Source organism: Ochotona princeps, chromosome 2 (assembly GCF_030435755.1).
Source record: "Ochotona princeps isolate mOchPri1 chromosome 2, mOchPri1.hap1, whole genome shotgun sequence".
NCBI lineage: Eukaryota > Metazoa > Chordata > Mammalia > Lagomorpha > Ochotonidae > Ochotona > Ochotona princeps.
Window position 1 is genome coordinate 55,302,463 of NC_080833.1, and position 17,263 is coordinate 55,319,725.

The following is a 17,263-nucleotide window of genomic DNA, read 5'->3' on the forward strand; positions in this document are numbered from 1 at the left end:
CATTTTTAAAAAGGAATAGAAGAAGACATTAAAAGATGGGGAAATTTACCATGTTCCTAGTTCATTAGAATCAACATAATCAAAATGTCCATATTACCAAGAATCACATACAGATTCAATGTGATCACAATAAAAATCCCAACAACATCCTTCTCAGAAAAAAAGGTGATATAAAAGTTCATCTGGATATACAAGTGATCATAAATAGCCAAAGCTATCCTGAAGAACAAAAATCAAGCTGGAGGAATCACAATTTCAAGCCTCAAGACATACTACAGAGCAAGAGCCATCAAAACAGTCTGGTACTGCTACAGAAACAGAAGAAGATCAATGAAACAGAACAGAAACCCCAGAAGTGAGCCCACACGTGCACAGCCAATTAATGTTCCACTAGAGAACTGAAAATAATGCAGAGAAAAAGCCTGGTGTCTTCAAAAAATGCTGTTGGGACAACCAGATAGCAGCCTGCAGATGTAAGAAACAATATACCGCCACTTGTCACCTTATACAAAAATCACTCTAAATGGATCAAGGACCTAAATCTGTATCCCAAAACCATCAAACTATTAGAGGAAAACATAGGAAACACTCTGCAAAGCATAGGCATTATTAAAGGCTTCTTAGAAAAGTCACCAAAAGCACAGGTAGTTAAAGCCAAAATAAACAAATGGGAGTACAATAATCTAAGAAGCTTCTGCACTGCAAACAAAATGATCAATGAAATGAAGAAGCAGCCAACAGAATGGTACAAAATCTTTACATGCTCACAGCAGATAAGGGATAATATCCAGGACTTACAAACAGCTTCAGAAACTCAACAACAGAAAAACAAACAAACCTGTTGTGTTTTTTTTTTTTTTGAAAAAAAAATGGCCAGAGGAAATGAGCAGGCATTTTTAAAAAAAAAACCAATAAATTCAAATGGGTAGTAGACATATGAAAAATGCTCAGGTTCCTTAGCTATCAGGGAAATACAAATAAAACCCACACTGATGTTCCACCCGACTCCAGTGAGACTGGCCTACACCTGGAAGTCTACTATCAAAATCTGCTCTCACAGATGTGGGAGAAAAGTACCCTACTACACTGTTTGTGACAGTGTAGGCTAACGTAGCAACATCAGAAATCAATTTCGGTGCTAAAACAACCTAAGTTGATTTATCATGTGATCCAGCTATCCAACTCCTGGGAATATATCCAATGGAAGTGAAATCTGCATTTAAGAAAGTGACCTGCAACCCTATCTTTATAGCAGCACAATCCACAATACAAAGATATGGAAACAATCCACACTCCATTGAAAGAGGAATGGATAAAGAAATGGTGGTACATCTACTGTATCTAATATTATTCAGCCATTAGAAATGAAATTTAAAAATGAAGTTCTACCATTTACAACAAATGATCCAAACTGGAGACCATTATGCTCAGTGAAATAAGCTGACACCAAAACAAACAAACAAAAAAACAAATAACATGTTGTCTCTGATATAAGGAAAACTTCACGCAAAATATAAAACAAATGGATTCAAAGGTGAACAAGCATATAACATATATTCTCATAGATGAACTGCATAATGGAAACTAGCATACTGGAAAGTGAAAATACATTGCAGTATGCATCTCTACTCCCAAATAAAAAGGAGGACTCTGAATAAAAATGTTAAATATATCTTGACAATATGATATTAGATTTTCCACCATCGTCTATACTTACAATGCCATGATACACTTAAATAGCAGAATGTTGGATCTGTGGCTGTTGTTTCTAATAAGAGGGAAAATGATAGTGGGGGAAGGTAGGAGAAAATGGGGAGGAGTTGGAGCTGGAGGGGAAACTCCACAAAATTATATTATGGAAAATAATAACAAAAAATACGAAAAACCATAACAAACTGAAAATACGAAACACAAGTTAGCCTACCTATGCAGACACTTCATCTGCAATGTAACTCTGATTTATTTCTGTTTAGTTCCTCAGTGTTTTAGAGCTATTACTTTTGGACCTCCATTCAGAATCCTCTTTCTTTTTTTTCCCCAACTGATGTTGCTCATTTCTCAAACCCATATTAAAAATGTACTTTATTCAGTTTTGTAAAGGTTCTCTGAATATTTAATTTAAAAAAATCAATAGAAGAATTCAAAAAGAATGTCTTTAAATGTACGAACTCAATATTATCCTACAAAACTGTATACATTTTCTCTATTCGTACTCCCCACTGCCCACTAAAACGGTGGCTGAGTAGAGGTCAAGTACACTGAAATATTCTTTGTGTGACAGAACACTTCAGTGTGTTGCATACAAATCTGAACGCAGGCATTACAGCAAAATACAATTGTCCAGTCTTAAAAAAAAAACTTGAAACTCTAGAAGTACAGAGATTTGCATGGACTTAAAGAGTAAAACATATTTCCTTAAAACAACAACAACAACAACAAAAATACAGAGCATAAATGAAGCTGAAGAAAACATCTAATGGGAATTTGCAATGAATTCTGCACATGAAATGTTAGTCTCATCTTTTGGTTTCTTGGAAAATGCTAGTGTATATACTAACTTAAACTATATTAAACATTAGTGTATAAACTAAGATTACTCCTGAGAGTAGAGGAGCTCTTAAACATGTAGAGCTCTGCATCTAATTGAAACATGAGATGAACCTAGAAATGACACCCTAGGAAAACAAAAATTATCAAGGCTGGAGACAACTGGTATCTAAGTCACACATATACAACTTAAACAAAAGATGATGTGCATATTACATTTGCATATTAAAACTATAGAACTTTACCTTGTAAACTGTCCTAACATACTAGGATTTAATGTATTCTGATACAGGCTGTATGAAGCTATAAAGTCTGATCCAACTGATCCTTCTTGTGATGTTAATAGTTTACTTGGCTTTGTTGCACCAGAATGTGGATCTGGATGATAAAGAGGCCGGGGAGTAACATCAACTCCATTTACATCAAAAACCTGTAAGAAACAATTATTGAAAATGAAATAGCCACAAATGATGAGATTTCTAAACAATACATCCTGAAAAATAGAAATTACTAGAGAAAAATAAGTATAATCCTCAAATACTAGGACAAATATGAAAAACAGTAACACAAGCATTTTGTAGCAGAGACAAGTGGAGGCGGTAACTAGCTGGAGGAGAGACAGAAATCTCCTATTTACTGACTGATTGTCGAAAAGGCTGCAATGGCCTGGGCTAGTCAAGGACAAAATTAGAAGCTTGAAGTTCCATTCAGGTTTCCCACATGGGTGGCAGGGGACCAAGTACCACTGGCCTTCCTTCCTGCTTTCCTACACGTATTAATGGGGAGTTGGATCAGATATGAAGCAGCCAGTTCTGAAAACTGTGCTCCGATATGCGATGCCAGTTTTATGGGCAACAAACTTAGCTCACCGTACTAAAACGGCAGTCCCTCATTTCTTCACTAGACATATATTTATCATTCCTGATTTTTCCCCCAGAAAAAAATGAGGGTATTTAGAAGGTCTGTGGGAAATATGAAATGTCTTTTAACTCCATTATTTTAATAATTTTCAAAGTACTTTCATACCAGAAATACAATGATGCCTTGTATAACACTATATATACATTCTGAGAAATGCACTATTAGGTGACTTTGCCATTTTGTAAATATCATAGTGAATACTTAAACCTATATATGTCAATAACTTGATATAGCCTTTTAATGCAATGAAGGGACATAAAAACAGTGTTAAGCTGCTGTTGGCATAACATAAAATTAGCACATTCTAAAATAATGATGAGAAAATGCAGATTAACAAATACGTAAGTTTGCAAAATAGTCATTTATTTTTATGTAATGTGTATAATTATTGTATAGTGGCACAGATTCGTTTGCACTAGAGTCGCCACAAACAGGTAAAGCTTTTCACTAAGATATTACAATGGCCACAAAGCATTAGGTAATTGGAATAACCCAGAGCCATTATAATCTTAGGAATGTGCCATAAACACTGCCTATCTGATTTAAAATCATTATGTAGCATACAACTGCAGTGAGTTCAGGGAAGTAGAAGGATCAAGGGACAACTCCCACAGATGAGTTATGTTTTGATATACTCACTGTTTCATGTGTAAGCTTTCTTAAAAACTCACCACTTTACATTTAATATTTTATTAACAAATACTTTCCAAGTTGTCACTTATTTTTAATTCAGTTAATTCTGTTCATTCTTAATCCTGTAGATTAGTAAACTTAACAGCAGAATTGTGATGCTTAATGCCAGCTGCAGCTGCTGAAGTGCCGATCCTCTTCTGTTTCTGAATCTAGATGCTGGGCACATTCATGGGTTCAGTGTGAAATTCACTATGATGTTAGTGTACATATGTACTTTTCTGTGTGTATCTTTTGATCTAATACTAGAAAACTTTAAAAAGTAAGCTGCTGGGTCTGGCATGGTAGTCTAGCCGTTAAAGCCCTTGCCTTGCACACACAGGAATCCCATATGGGCGCTGGTTCTAATCCCAGCAGCCCTGCTTCCCATCCAGCTCCCTGCTTGTGGCCTGGGAAGACAGCAGAGGATGTCCCCAAAAAAGTCTTGGGACCCTGCACCTGTGTGGGAGACCTGGAAGAGGCTCTGGGCTCCTGGCATTGGATTGGCACAGCTCCAGCCATTGCAGCCACTTGGGGAGTGAACCAGTGAATGGAAGATCTTCCTCTCTGTCTCTCCTCCTCTCTGTATATCTGACCTTCCAATAATAAATAAATAAATCCTAAAAAAAAAAAAAAAGAAGTGGAACGTCTAGGACACAAATTGGCACCCATATGGGATGCCAGCACCACAGGCAGAGGATTATCATGCTCTGGCATCATGCTGGCCCCAATGATAGATTTTTGAATAAGATAACAAACTCTTTGAGAATTGATCTTATGGTATATCCATATAGTGCTGAAAAGAGTGGGTAGTAATATTGCTAGCCTTAATTAATGCCATATATTACTAGAGTTAAGTTCATGAGATTTTTCCTCATCACATTTCAATATTTTTGTCAGTAATAAGATGTATGTGGTAAAAAAAATCAGCTTTTCATTATTAGAAGTCAGTGCTTAATTGAAAGCAGCACTTTTTAATTTTAAGGTTCCAATTAGGTTGTTCATGGAATCATTTTCAAATACACTCAGAACTCCAAAGAATATTACCTGTATTGTCTTTGTGGTGGGAATATTCATTTTTTCTATAGCCTTTGTATCAGATTGAGTAAGTGTGGTTTTTGACAGGCCCATTTTACTTTGATTTGCACCAGCATATCCCTTTGCTGGAACTCCTTTTCCTGCACCAATAAAACTAATAGACTTTTTTGCTTGTGAATCATTGCTCCTAGAAAAGGAAAATGAAATACAGAGAAAGCAAGATTGAAAACTCTAGTACAAATAAAAAAGAATAATTTCATTTAAAAACCAGAACAATATCTAAACACAGAACCTGAAATATAGCTATTTGAGGGATGATGTGGTGTAATGTATAAGGCCACAGCCTGTAATGCCAAACATTCCCATGTGGGCAGCTGTTCCCAGCTCCCTGCCAACAGTCTGGACAAGGCAGCAGAGGATTGTCCAAATGTTTGGCCCTTTTCAACCCCACGGAAGATTCGGATAAACTTCGGACTCCTGGCTTCAGTCTGGCCCAGCTCTAGCGATTCTAGCCATCTGGGTAGTGAACCAGTGGATGCATCTCTCTGTGTGTTCCTCCTCTCTGTGTGTAACTCTGTGGGCCGCAGCTTCCACTGGCTATCATGCGATTCAGGCCTGGGTGTTGGTCAGGTTGGGAAAGGCAGTTCCACCCATCAGCAAGTGTGTTTAAGCAAAGTTCTAAAGAGTTTATATGCATTGTGTCACTTCTGCCTTTGTAAACTTTAATAGGTTGTTAAATAAGAGAACAAAAGGGAAACATTTTAACAGTTAATATTTGATTCAGGTAGTCAGATTCAAAGAACACCCTAACTTAACTAGATCCTAGTCCTTCTGTAAAATGAAGAAATATAGTATACAACTCATAGGTTATATAAATTAATTTATTCATAAGGTTAGGAATACAAAATCGAAATATTTTTATGTAAGAGAAAAATATTTTTAAAATACTTATTTGAAAGAATTACACATGATCCAGCATGATGGTTCAGTGGCTAAATCCTTACCTTGCATGTGCTGGATTCCCAAATGGATGTGAGGTCATGTCCGGCTGCTCCACTTCCCACCCAGTTCCCTGCTGTGGCCTGTGAAAGCAGTAGAGATGCGATCCTGCACCCATATGGGAGACCTGGAAGAACCTCCTTGTTCCTGGTTTTGGATCAGCACAGTTCCAGCTGTTGCGGCCACTTGCGGAGTGAACCAGTAAAGATTTTTCTTTCTCTTTCTGTATCTCCTCCGCTCTGTAAATCTGCCTTTCCAATGAAAATAAATAAATCTTAAAAAAATAAATTACACAGAGAAGAGTCAGAGATTTTCCATCACTGGTTCAGTTCCCAGATGGCTACAAGGGAAAGGCTAAAGCCAGGAGCCAGGAGCTTCTTCCAGGTCTCAGACATGAATGGCATGTGTCCTAGTAACTGGCATTGGACGGTTTTCCCAGGGCACTAGCAGCTATATGGGAAATGGATCAGCCAGGACATGAATTTGCACCTGAGTAGGATGCCAGCCATAATAGCCAGCAGCTTTACCACAACGCCATGCAAGAGTGAGGGAAAATTCCTATCAGGTTTTCTCTGTAAGTTCCTTCAGACAAGAACGATCTAGCACCTATTCATTGTAATGTTTTTTTTTAATTAATTACATTGATTATGTGACACAGTTTCATAGGTACTGAGATTCCCCCCACCCCTCCCCCCATGATGGATTCCTCCACCTTGTTGCATAACCACAGTTCAAGTTCAGTTGAGATTCCTTCATTGCAAGCATATACCAAGCATAGAGTCCAGCATCTTATTGTCCAGATAAGTTCAACAGCTTCTTGGAGAGACCTTCTCTGGTCTGAAGGTAGAGCCAACAGAGTAAAATCCCGGTCAATTAAAAGCTCCAACATAACATCAGCAACAATTTATGTTATGGAATTAATTGACATAGTATTGAGTAATCAATACGTTAAAAATAAATGCAAGTTCTTAATCACATCCTGTGACTACTTCATTGACATTTCAATTTTAGTTTAAATACAATCGGGTTCTATACATCTTAAAATAGCTATAGATTACTGTACAGCTGTCTTGTGTCTATTTTCATTGTAATATTTACCCTTTTATAGCATTGTGGCATAATTTTGCTGAACCTGGCTTTTTTTTTCCCCAGATATTCCAGACTGGCTAATAACCCCAACAAGACATTTGTCAACAGTTTAGGTGTAGAACAATTATAGGAAGGGTGTGCAGAGAAATCCTCAATACCCTAGTGAGGAGTAACTAATATTTCATGTCTTCCTCACACCTTCTAGGGTGATGGAAGATTTCTCCACTCTCCCGCGCCATTACGGAATAACATAGGGTATTAAAAGTATATTAGGTTTTACAATTCTTTGATGTAGACCATAAGCAGCCTGACTTCCCAGCATCTTATTGCATGTGCAATAGGCTGTTTGAGGTTGAGATAATATTACTTTTTACAGGTGCTATTTTACATATGGACATCATTTCATCTTAAATTAAGGCAAACATGTGGTATCTAACCTTTTGGGATTGGCTCATTTCCCTTAGCGTTATGTTTTCCAGTTGAGACCATTTGGCCACAAAGAATTGTAATGTTTTATACTGTGGATTTCTATAAGCTGACGATGATACTCCCTTAGATTACAAAAAGGAAATATGTTCCAAAATAAGGCCTTTTTTTTAACAATATTGTCAGTTTGAAATCACTAAAGATGAGATAAAAATTTTTTTAAAATATTTTAAAATTGAAATAAACATGTTCTCCTATTTTTGTCTCCTGTAATTACTTGGCATTTTTTTGTTGTTAACAGCACTATAAGATATAAACATGTTTTGGGCAAGAAGTTTGTTTTATTCATTGCTCTATCAATAGCATCCAGCATAGCTACTATTGTGGACATTAAATTATTATTTTAAAAAATAAATCTGTAAAATTTCATCTGTGCACTTGTTAAATTTTTTCTATTTTTTAACTATCCTACCCTATCCTTCATTCTGTCTCTGAAGGACTTTATTCCCAGCATTTAACAAGAAAATTTTTGATTATGTAAAAAATCCTTCAAATTATTTTTTGCCTTTTAAAATTTTTCCTTCACTTCCTTCAAATTCATCTTAATCCACCTCCTTTTTCTTATTTCAGTAAAGAATTACCATTCCTACACAATTCCAATATTTTACTTGCATTCTAGAACCTGGTCTCTATCATTACAGGGCTCCTATAACTTTCATCCTTGTCTTTTCACCATAAATATATAATTATACTGTAGTCAAACCTTAAACTTCAAATTCACTCCATTTTTGTGAGAATGCCAAGTTTTTAAAGAGCTAGAGAAGGAAGAAAGAGAAAGAGAGCTTCCATCTGCTGGTTCACTCCACAAATGGCCACAATGGCTAGAGCTGGCTTAGTGTGAAGGCAGGAGCTAGGATCTTCTTCCAGGTCTCCAACACGGATGTAGGGGCCCAAGGCTTTGGGCATCTTCCACTGCTTTCTCAGGCCATCAGCAGGGAGCCAGATTAGAAATAGAGCAGCCAGGATCCATATGGTGCACACATGGGATGCCAGTGCTGTAGACAGAGCATTACACCACCACACTGATACACTGCCACACTGGGTCCTCAAATTCTTTCTGTATCTAGGTCCTCCAGCTATGATTTGAACAGGATTTGGTTACCCAACTCATGCAGGTATCTGAAACCATCGTGGATTAGTGGTGTTAGTGCAGACTTGATCCAGTTAAGTGTTTTGGAAGGGATTCTAGTAAGAGGTCCTTATAACACTGAGGATCTGCATCTGAAGGTAGTTCTCAAGAGTTGGGCTGAGCCATTCTCTGTTTGAGTTCACCATTACGCTATCACATGAACTCTGCTCTTGCATCCCCTAGACTACCAGATGGCTGAACTAATGGAAACCACCTGATCTTGGAGAGTGAGCCTCCAAAACTAGAAGCCAACAGAAATCTCCTTCCTTCATAAGTGGCTTCTCTCAGGTATTCATTATGACAAAAATCCAATATACATTTGCCTAATACTGTATCTTTCCTTCCTTTCAGTCTTAAAAAATTAGATTTATAAGCCAGTTTAGATTATCCTAAAATCCACCAAGTACAGCAAAATTATGCAACACAATAAACTGCTAAATGCTACAATGAAAACAGACACGAGACAGCTGAATAGTACCTTATAGTCACTTTAAGGTGTATAGTAGCCGGTTCTGTGTACAAACAAAAATTGAAGGGTCAATGAAGTAGTCACAAGATGTGGTTAAGAACTTGCACTGTTATAACGTATTGATTACTCAATACCATGCCAATTAATTCCATAATGTTGTAAATTGTTGATGTTGTGCTGGGGCATCCAATTGAATAGGATGATATTCTGCCAGTTCCACCTTCAGACCAGAGAAGGTCTCCCCAAGAAGTTGTTGAATTTATCTGGACAATAAGATGCTGGACTCTATGCTTGGTGTATGTTTGCAACGAAAGAATCTCGACTTAATTTGAACTGTAATACTGCAACTAGGTGGAGGAATCCACCATGGGGAGAGGATTAGGGGAGGGGATGGGGGAAATCTCAGTATCTATGAAACTGTGTCACATAATGCAACGTAATTAACAAAAAAAAAAGAAAAAAATTAGCCAATGTTTACTTTCTCACTCCTTGTTTGCTCCATAATTGACTACAATCCATTCTCTCTTCTCCTATTACGTAGCGATACTGTTATTAAAACCATCAACTCCTGAAGCTAGCATTATGGTACAGTGAACAAAGCTGCTATACGTGAAGCTGGCAGTGGTGTTGGGAGTCCTGGCTGTTCTGCTTCAGATCTAGCTTCTTGTGAATGTGCCTTGGAAGCTAGCAAAACACGTTTCAAATACCTGAGTCTCTGCCTCCTCGCGGGCAAACTAGGTGAAGTTTTAGGCTCTTGATGTTGACCTTTACCAAGACATATATTTATTTGAAAGGTACAATGATACTGAGAAACAGATTTTTACATGTTGGTTCACTCTCCAATGGCCTCACTGTTGGGGGTGAGCCAGGTACCTTCAACTCCTTCTGAATCTCCCCACATGGGTGGCAGGAACTTATGTACTTGAACTATCACCTGCCACTTCACAGCAGCACTATCAGGGCACTGGATTAGAAGCATAGTAACTAGGACTTCCAGTGTGGAAGGTGGGCCTACCAAGTGAGAGAGTAATTAAGAATCAGACATAAGTCATACCACCTTTCCTTTCTGTTCTTTTTTTCACTATGCTTGGTAAAACCAAAACTGTGATTAGTATCAATTATTTTCTTACTTTGACCCTTTATTTGTGTATTAATCATGTTTCCAGTTTCTATACATTTGATGATTTAACACATGCCCTGCATGGTAAGTCACTTATGCCTCATTCTGACAATATGCCTAAGTTCCTCTGGCTTCCCGCCTCCCTCTTGGCTTCCTTCTGAAATACAGGCGTCTTCCTTTCAGTGGCCCACTTCTCAAACACAAACCAAACAAACTCCAGAGTCAGCACCTTCATCCACCTCCTTCACGGGATTCTCTAGGTGCCGACATCTGCCTACCCAGACCTGTTAAAATTATTCAAAGCAGACAAGTTCAAATGCTTTCAAACTGCTACACACATTCCATCTGGCAGAAATCAAAGCCCCTACCCCACCTTTTTTACCCTGTCCCTCTGCCTCTTGAAAGAAGCCAGGGCTGCCCTGAGTGGTTTTGTGTTGGACTACGCCCCTTCCTTCTGGGAACTGTAATAAACTATTGCTTTCTATGGCAATCCTCTCTGGACCTAACCTCCAACCATATCTTAAATTTTAATTTAGTAAGCGAGAGTAGAAAAAATATCACCCAGCCATTACAAGTAGGTCCATTTTACTTACTGCATTCTTAATATGCCATCAATTTGTATTTTCCAAATTCATTTCTTACTACATACTCCAACATCACTATTTTATACCTCCTTTTTCCTCTACTATTGAGAACTCTTCTCCCAGTTTTACTTTAGCTAATTAAAAGAGAGCACTGAGATTGCCAGGTAACTTCCACATATACTCACTGTTACATATAGGTGTGCATGTGACTGTGTCTATAATCTCTATTTCTGTCTGGTTACTATGGATAAATTCTCTATTACTCTCTAAATCCAATTGCATTTTTTTGATTACTCAAGGAAACTCTCTCACATAAGATTTTGTTCCTTTCAGCAAACATAATGCCATTTCATCTGCTACCAATCACTTAGGTTTCCTGTAATTGCAGCGGCTCTTTGACCCGCAAATCAAGAGGCGGTGAACATGCTGAAGGAGAATGTTGTTTCATGAAGTAACTGTATGCCTTTCAAACATTTTTTGAAAAAGTATCAATTTGTTGTGCTATGTCTGCACAGGATCCAGTTTTAGGCACTCAGCAGCCTAAGACATTAGATGAAGAGCTACATTAAAATAACATGAGTTCTACACAAAAACGGGTAGAATGGTGAAATTTTTGATGTTTTACAGAAAGTTGATGGGACAATCTCCCAAAAGAAACCAGCTCATTTTTTTCAAGGCATGTGATGATACTGGAAGATGTTAAACTTACTCCTGCCCTTATTGATTGAAGAAGACCAGTGTTTAACAGCCAGTGCTATGCATATCTTAGATGGTTCACAATTATGACTGAAAACTTTAAATGGAACAAACTTTCTGTTGAATGGATGTCAATATATTATACGCAGATCAGCTGCAGCAAGATCAGAGCTTTCTATGGAAATTTCAAACAAGGGGGCTCAAGATCTGAAGGAGTTTTCAAAGAATTATAAAAAATTCAGTGTCAGCACAATTTCTCAACAATCCAGACCTCCACTTGCAGATGCTGGCATCCTATATAGGTTCATGTCCTGGCTGCTTCAATTATTGATACAGCTTCCTGCTTATGGTAGAAAAAGTGATAGAGGATTACCCAAGAACTTGGTACCCTGCACCTGCATGGGATACCCGGGAAAGGCTCCTCGTGGGCTCAGCTCCAGCCACTGAGGCCATTTGGGGAGTGAATTGGCAGAATGGAAGATCATTGTCAATGCGTGAATCTGCCTTTCAGATAAAGAAAAAAACAAATTAAAAAAAAAATAACCATGGTGGTGCTATTAGGATCTTGAAGACAAAGCACAATATATTTGGCTACAAAGAGATAGAAGTGATCAAGTCAAAACAAAATCAGGTTAGTCAGAGCAGAGTTCATGACAACAGTTGCTTGCCAGGTTCCAAGTATTTTGGTTAGCATTTTCTGTGGGGACAAAGAATGATGATATATGCTTATTGTAAGAGTATTATGGTGATACCAGCCAATGTTTTAATCAGAAAATGACTGATTTCCTGATACTCCTTCTGTGTCATTGCTACTGATCACTGCTCTCATCAAAAAAGAAAATTCTGTGAGAATTTCAAGAAGAAATCACTGCATATGCATCTTACGGTTCTGAGTAGACTTTTTGTTTCTTCCCTAATCTTAAAGGTAATCATTGTTTTTCCCAGTCAGTAACAAACAGGTTGCAATGACATAATTCCCTGGATATAATTCTTTAAGAATGGACTAAGATGGGCCCTGTGCGGCGGCCTAATGGCTTAAGTCCTTGCCTTGAACACTCCAGGATCCTGTATGGACGCCGGTTCTAATCCCGGCAGCTCCACTTCCCATCCAGCTCCCTGCTTGTGGCCTGGGAAAGCAGTCAAGGATGGTCCAAAGCCTTGGGATCCTGCACCCACGTGGGAGACCTGGAAGAGGTTCCTGGTTCCCAGCATCGGATCGGCACGCATCGGCCCGTTGCGGCTCACTTGGGGAGTGAATCATTGGACAGAAGATCTTCCTCTCTGTCTCTCCTACTCTCTGTATATCTGACTTTGTAATAAAAATAAAAATCTTAAAAAAAAAAAAAAAGAATGGACTAAGTTACTGGTATCATCACTAAAAAAAAAAAAACTGTCTTGAACTTGAGGAACTTGATGATGAAAAATCAAATCTAACTTGTTTTTAAGAACATAGTAAAAAGAGAGAGAGAACACATAACTCTTTGGAGAAATCACCTGCATTTATTATCCCCAATTTATCAGGAACCTACTGTGGTCAGATTTTTGCCCTTATCATTCCCACAGGAATATTATCAAGGATTGTTATCTCATCATTCCTTAGCATTAAATCTAATGATCATCTAATATTCTTACTATTCAGAATTTGACACAGCTATTCATTTTTTAAATTTGTACTGTTGGGCAATCCCTTTACCTGGTTTTCCTCCTACGTTCTCTGCAGCATTCATCCCTGGACTTTTCTATCTACACTCATAATTAAGTAAGTTCAGCACTGATTTAAGTATCATCTATGTGAAAATACATACATTTGTATTTCTAACATTTGTACATTTGTATTCCTCCTACATTTGTATTTCTAATTTGACCTCTCTGAACTCAAAACCCATACATAGGACATTTTTAGCTAAAACAGCATGTCTAAAATTGGGCTGCTGATACTAACTTCCATCACTAACTCGTCATTTTCACTCTGTCCAGAAAATACACTCCTTTTGCAGTCTTACACATTAATGGAAATTAAGCTTTTCTGCTTGCTTAAGAGAAGAAATTTTCAAAACACAGCCAGAACCACTGATCCCAGTAGCCATTACTCTAGCCCAATAACTATCATAACACTAATGGATTGCCATTCATGTTAACTCATCTTCACACTTAACTTTGATCCCCTGAAGTCTATCACGTACAGAACTACCTTCTAAAATACATTCCCCTCCTCTACAGGAAACCCTTCATTTTCTTCTCATGTTATTCAGAGTAAAACCCTAACACCTTACCATGTCCAAAGAAGCCCTATTTGATTCCAGTTAGGTCTTCAATTTCATCTTCAAATATCCTTCATTTATTCCATGCCAATCATTTTAGCATCCTCAATATTTATGCCAAGCATACTTTTCTATCCCATCCCTTGCATTTGCTGGTCGGTCCCCTTGCCTGCAATCATTTCTCATATAATCATATGCTTAGGATACTTTCTTCATTTCTCATCAAAGCCATCCCTAGCTCCCTATCTAAAATGTCAAATACATAATATTCTTTGGCTTTCTTTTCTTCCTTTGCATTGCTAAAATATGACATATGTTTAATCTGATGAATAAGACAGAATTTTTTTATGAGATATAATGACTTAAGATTATTTCTTTAGGGCCCAGTGGCGTGGCCTAGCAGCTGAAGTCCTCACCTTGAACGTGCCAGGATCCCATATGGGCGCCGGTTCTAATCCCGGCAGCTCCACTTCCCATCCAGCTCCCTGCTTGTGGCCTGGAAAAGCAGTCGAGGATGGCCCAAAGCTTTGGGACCCTGCACCCGCGTGGCAGACCCGGAAAAGGTTCCTGGTCCTGGCATCGGATTGGCGCGTACCAGCCCGTTGCGGCTCACTTGGGGAGTGAAACATCGGATGGAAGATCTTCCTCTCTGTCTCTCCTCCTCTCTGTATATCTGGCTTTCCAATAATAATAAAATCTTAAAAAAAAAGATTTCTTTAAAATGCATGTAAGTTATTATGTGTTAGGTACAATTGCTGGCAATTGAGATACAACAGAAAAATAAAACAGTCCCAAGTTCCTTTAGTCTATCATTAGATTTTGAGAGGACCAGCTAATTTTACATAAGTGAAACATATACTGTGTCAAATAGTATGTTGAAGTCTACTGGGTGGATCCAGTGGAATGCCTCACAGGCATATCAAACCAAAAAGGTGCACAATGGAACCTTGGCACAGTTATTCATAAGTCAGTTTGTTTTCATTTTCTTAGAAGCATCCAAATAGAAATGAACAAATTATGAAAAAGGATGCTAGATTTACCAATTAGGTACATGTAAAATGATATGTTATAGAAAGGGTTACTTATGGCAAGTGGAGTGAGCAGAGAAGCAATGGTAATATCTTGGTTGGGTCTAGAATGACAATTTTTTTTTTAAGATTTTATTTTATTTTTATTGCAATGTCAGATATACAGAGAGGAGAGAGAGAAGAAGATCCTCCGTCTGATGACTCACTCCCCAAGTGGCTGTAATGGCCAGAGCTGAGCTGATCCAGAGCCAGGAGCTTCTTCTGTGTCTCCCACATGGGTGCAGGATCCCAAGGCTTTGGGCTGTCCTCTCCTACTTTCCCAGGCCACAAGCAGGGAGGAGCTGGATGGGAAGCGGAGCTGCCGGGATTAGAACCGGCACCCATATGGGATCCTGGCACGTTCAAGGTGAGGACTTTAGCCGCTAGGCCACTGTGCCAGGCCCTAGAATGACAATTTCAAAATTAGCATAGTTTATGGTATGTAAGTATCTGGTGCAGGTGGAAGTAGAAGTCAGGATAAATCGGAGTACTGAGCAGGACAAAGCATTCAAAGATTGTTGTAAAAAATGAAAGTAGAGAAATGTAATATATACATAGAATTCTAAATGACTTAAATGAATACATGAAGAAAAAGTCAAGATTGGAAAAAATAAGGTAAGCCTTTGCGATTAACATGCAAGGTTGACTTTGTTTTTTCTAAGCAGAACGAATAATCAAAACTGTGAGGCAGAAAAATATACTTGCATACAGAACACACCAGAAGCATGGTGCCACTAAGATGCCATGATACTAGTACGGATTAGTAATCAAGGACTAACTTGCTGTGGTAAATGCGCAAATAACACAAATAGATACAGCACATGTTAAACCTGTCTGGCTGTGTTTTGATTTTGATGCTTTGATATCTTGGTTCTTAGAGGCCCTGAGGTACTGCCCCTTCCATCTCCTTGCCAAGGCAATGTATTTCTACAGGTAAGTATAGCGCAGCTTTCATCCATACCTTTCCTAAACAATCCAAGCAACCCACACAGTTCTCACATTCCAGGCCACTCTCCACCTGCCTCAATCACTCCAGGACGCACACACTTAAATTCAGAAGCCTACTCTCAGAACCCATTCAAATCTATTCAAACCAGCCAATTCTGAAACTGCTCACTGTTTTGCCCATGGCATTGCACAGAAAACAAAGGTAAGGCTCTTGCCCTCTCCTTCGCCTCCTGATTCTGGTGCTTCCTCTTGCCTCTCACCCCCACGTCTTGCCTTCTATTTCTAGCAGTTTCTACGTATTAAAACCAAAAATCATTTTTCCTTCAATTTCCTTCATTTTCCTTACCATGCTTGATTAAAACAAACACTAGACACACTTAAACCAATAGAAATGATAGGATGTGGTAACTTTAGCTAACACCTTTAACAATTTAAATTACAAAGAATTTGTACCAGTGTCCAGTTCAATTTTTATTCTGACATGTGACATATATGAGAGAACACAGATATCTTTGTGGGAAATGGAGTTAAAAGATAAATTTATTTTTGTGCATATGGGCTTACTAACTTGATGGCAAGAATGCAGTATGCCATCTTGAGAAATCACCAAGTACCTATTGCTGGGAACAAAAGCGGAGCCCCTCATGTATGCCACTGTTCATTTTCAATGAACTCTTTTTGTTCTTATTTGAAAGGTGGGAGTTACAGAGGGGAAAGAGAGAGAATGAATCTTCTACCTACTGGTTCACTCCCCAAATGGCTGCAATAGCTGACCTGGGCCAATTCTGAAGGAGTTTCTTCTGGGGCTCCCGCATGGGTGCAAGGGCCCAAGAATTTGGGCCCTCCTCCGCCACTTTCCCTGCCAGGAGCTGATGAGATCTGGAACTGCCAGGACTTGAACTGGTGCCTACATGGGGTGTTGTTGCAGCAGGATGAAACCTTCTAGCCTTCTACACCACAGTGCTGGCCCTTCCACCAACTGCCTGAAGTTCCCCAGTGTCATGGTCATATTTCATAAGTGTGAGAACTTTAACTCAAACAGTTCAATTTGAATTCCCAAATTTATTGGTTTTATACATACTTGGGCAAGTTTCTTACTCTGTTTCTATCCCAATCTGTAAACTGAGATAGTTCAATGATTAAACTGGCTTGAAAAAATTTCTACACTGTGATAATGGGTTAAATCGTAGACTTCTTTGATTTTAAACACCACAGGATTACCCTGGAAAAGTGGTCTTGC

General features: G+C 38.5%; 1 protein-coding gene across 6 annotated transcripts in view; it reads right to left on the reverse strand.

Annotated features, from left to right (window-relative positions):
- The window catches only part of DNAI4 (dynein axonemal intermediate chain 4), a 105,481-nt gene that overhangs the window by 86,458 nt on the left and 1,760 nt on the right, over window positions 1-17,263 (reverse strand). For all 6 annotated transcript variants that reach the window (XM_058657751.1, XM_058657774.1, XM_058657743.1 and 3 more), the window contains exons 2-3: window positions 5,185-5,362; window positions 2,793-2,977 (exon numbers count right to left, since the gene is read on the reverse strand). In XM_058657751.1, the coding sequence (XP_058513734.1) occupies window positions 2,793-2,977; window positions 5,185-5,362 (363 nt within the window). The remainder of the gene's footprint in view (window positions 1-2,792; window positions 2,978-5,184; window positions 5,363-17,263) is intronic.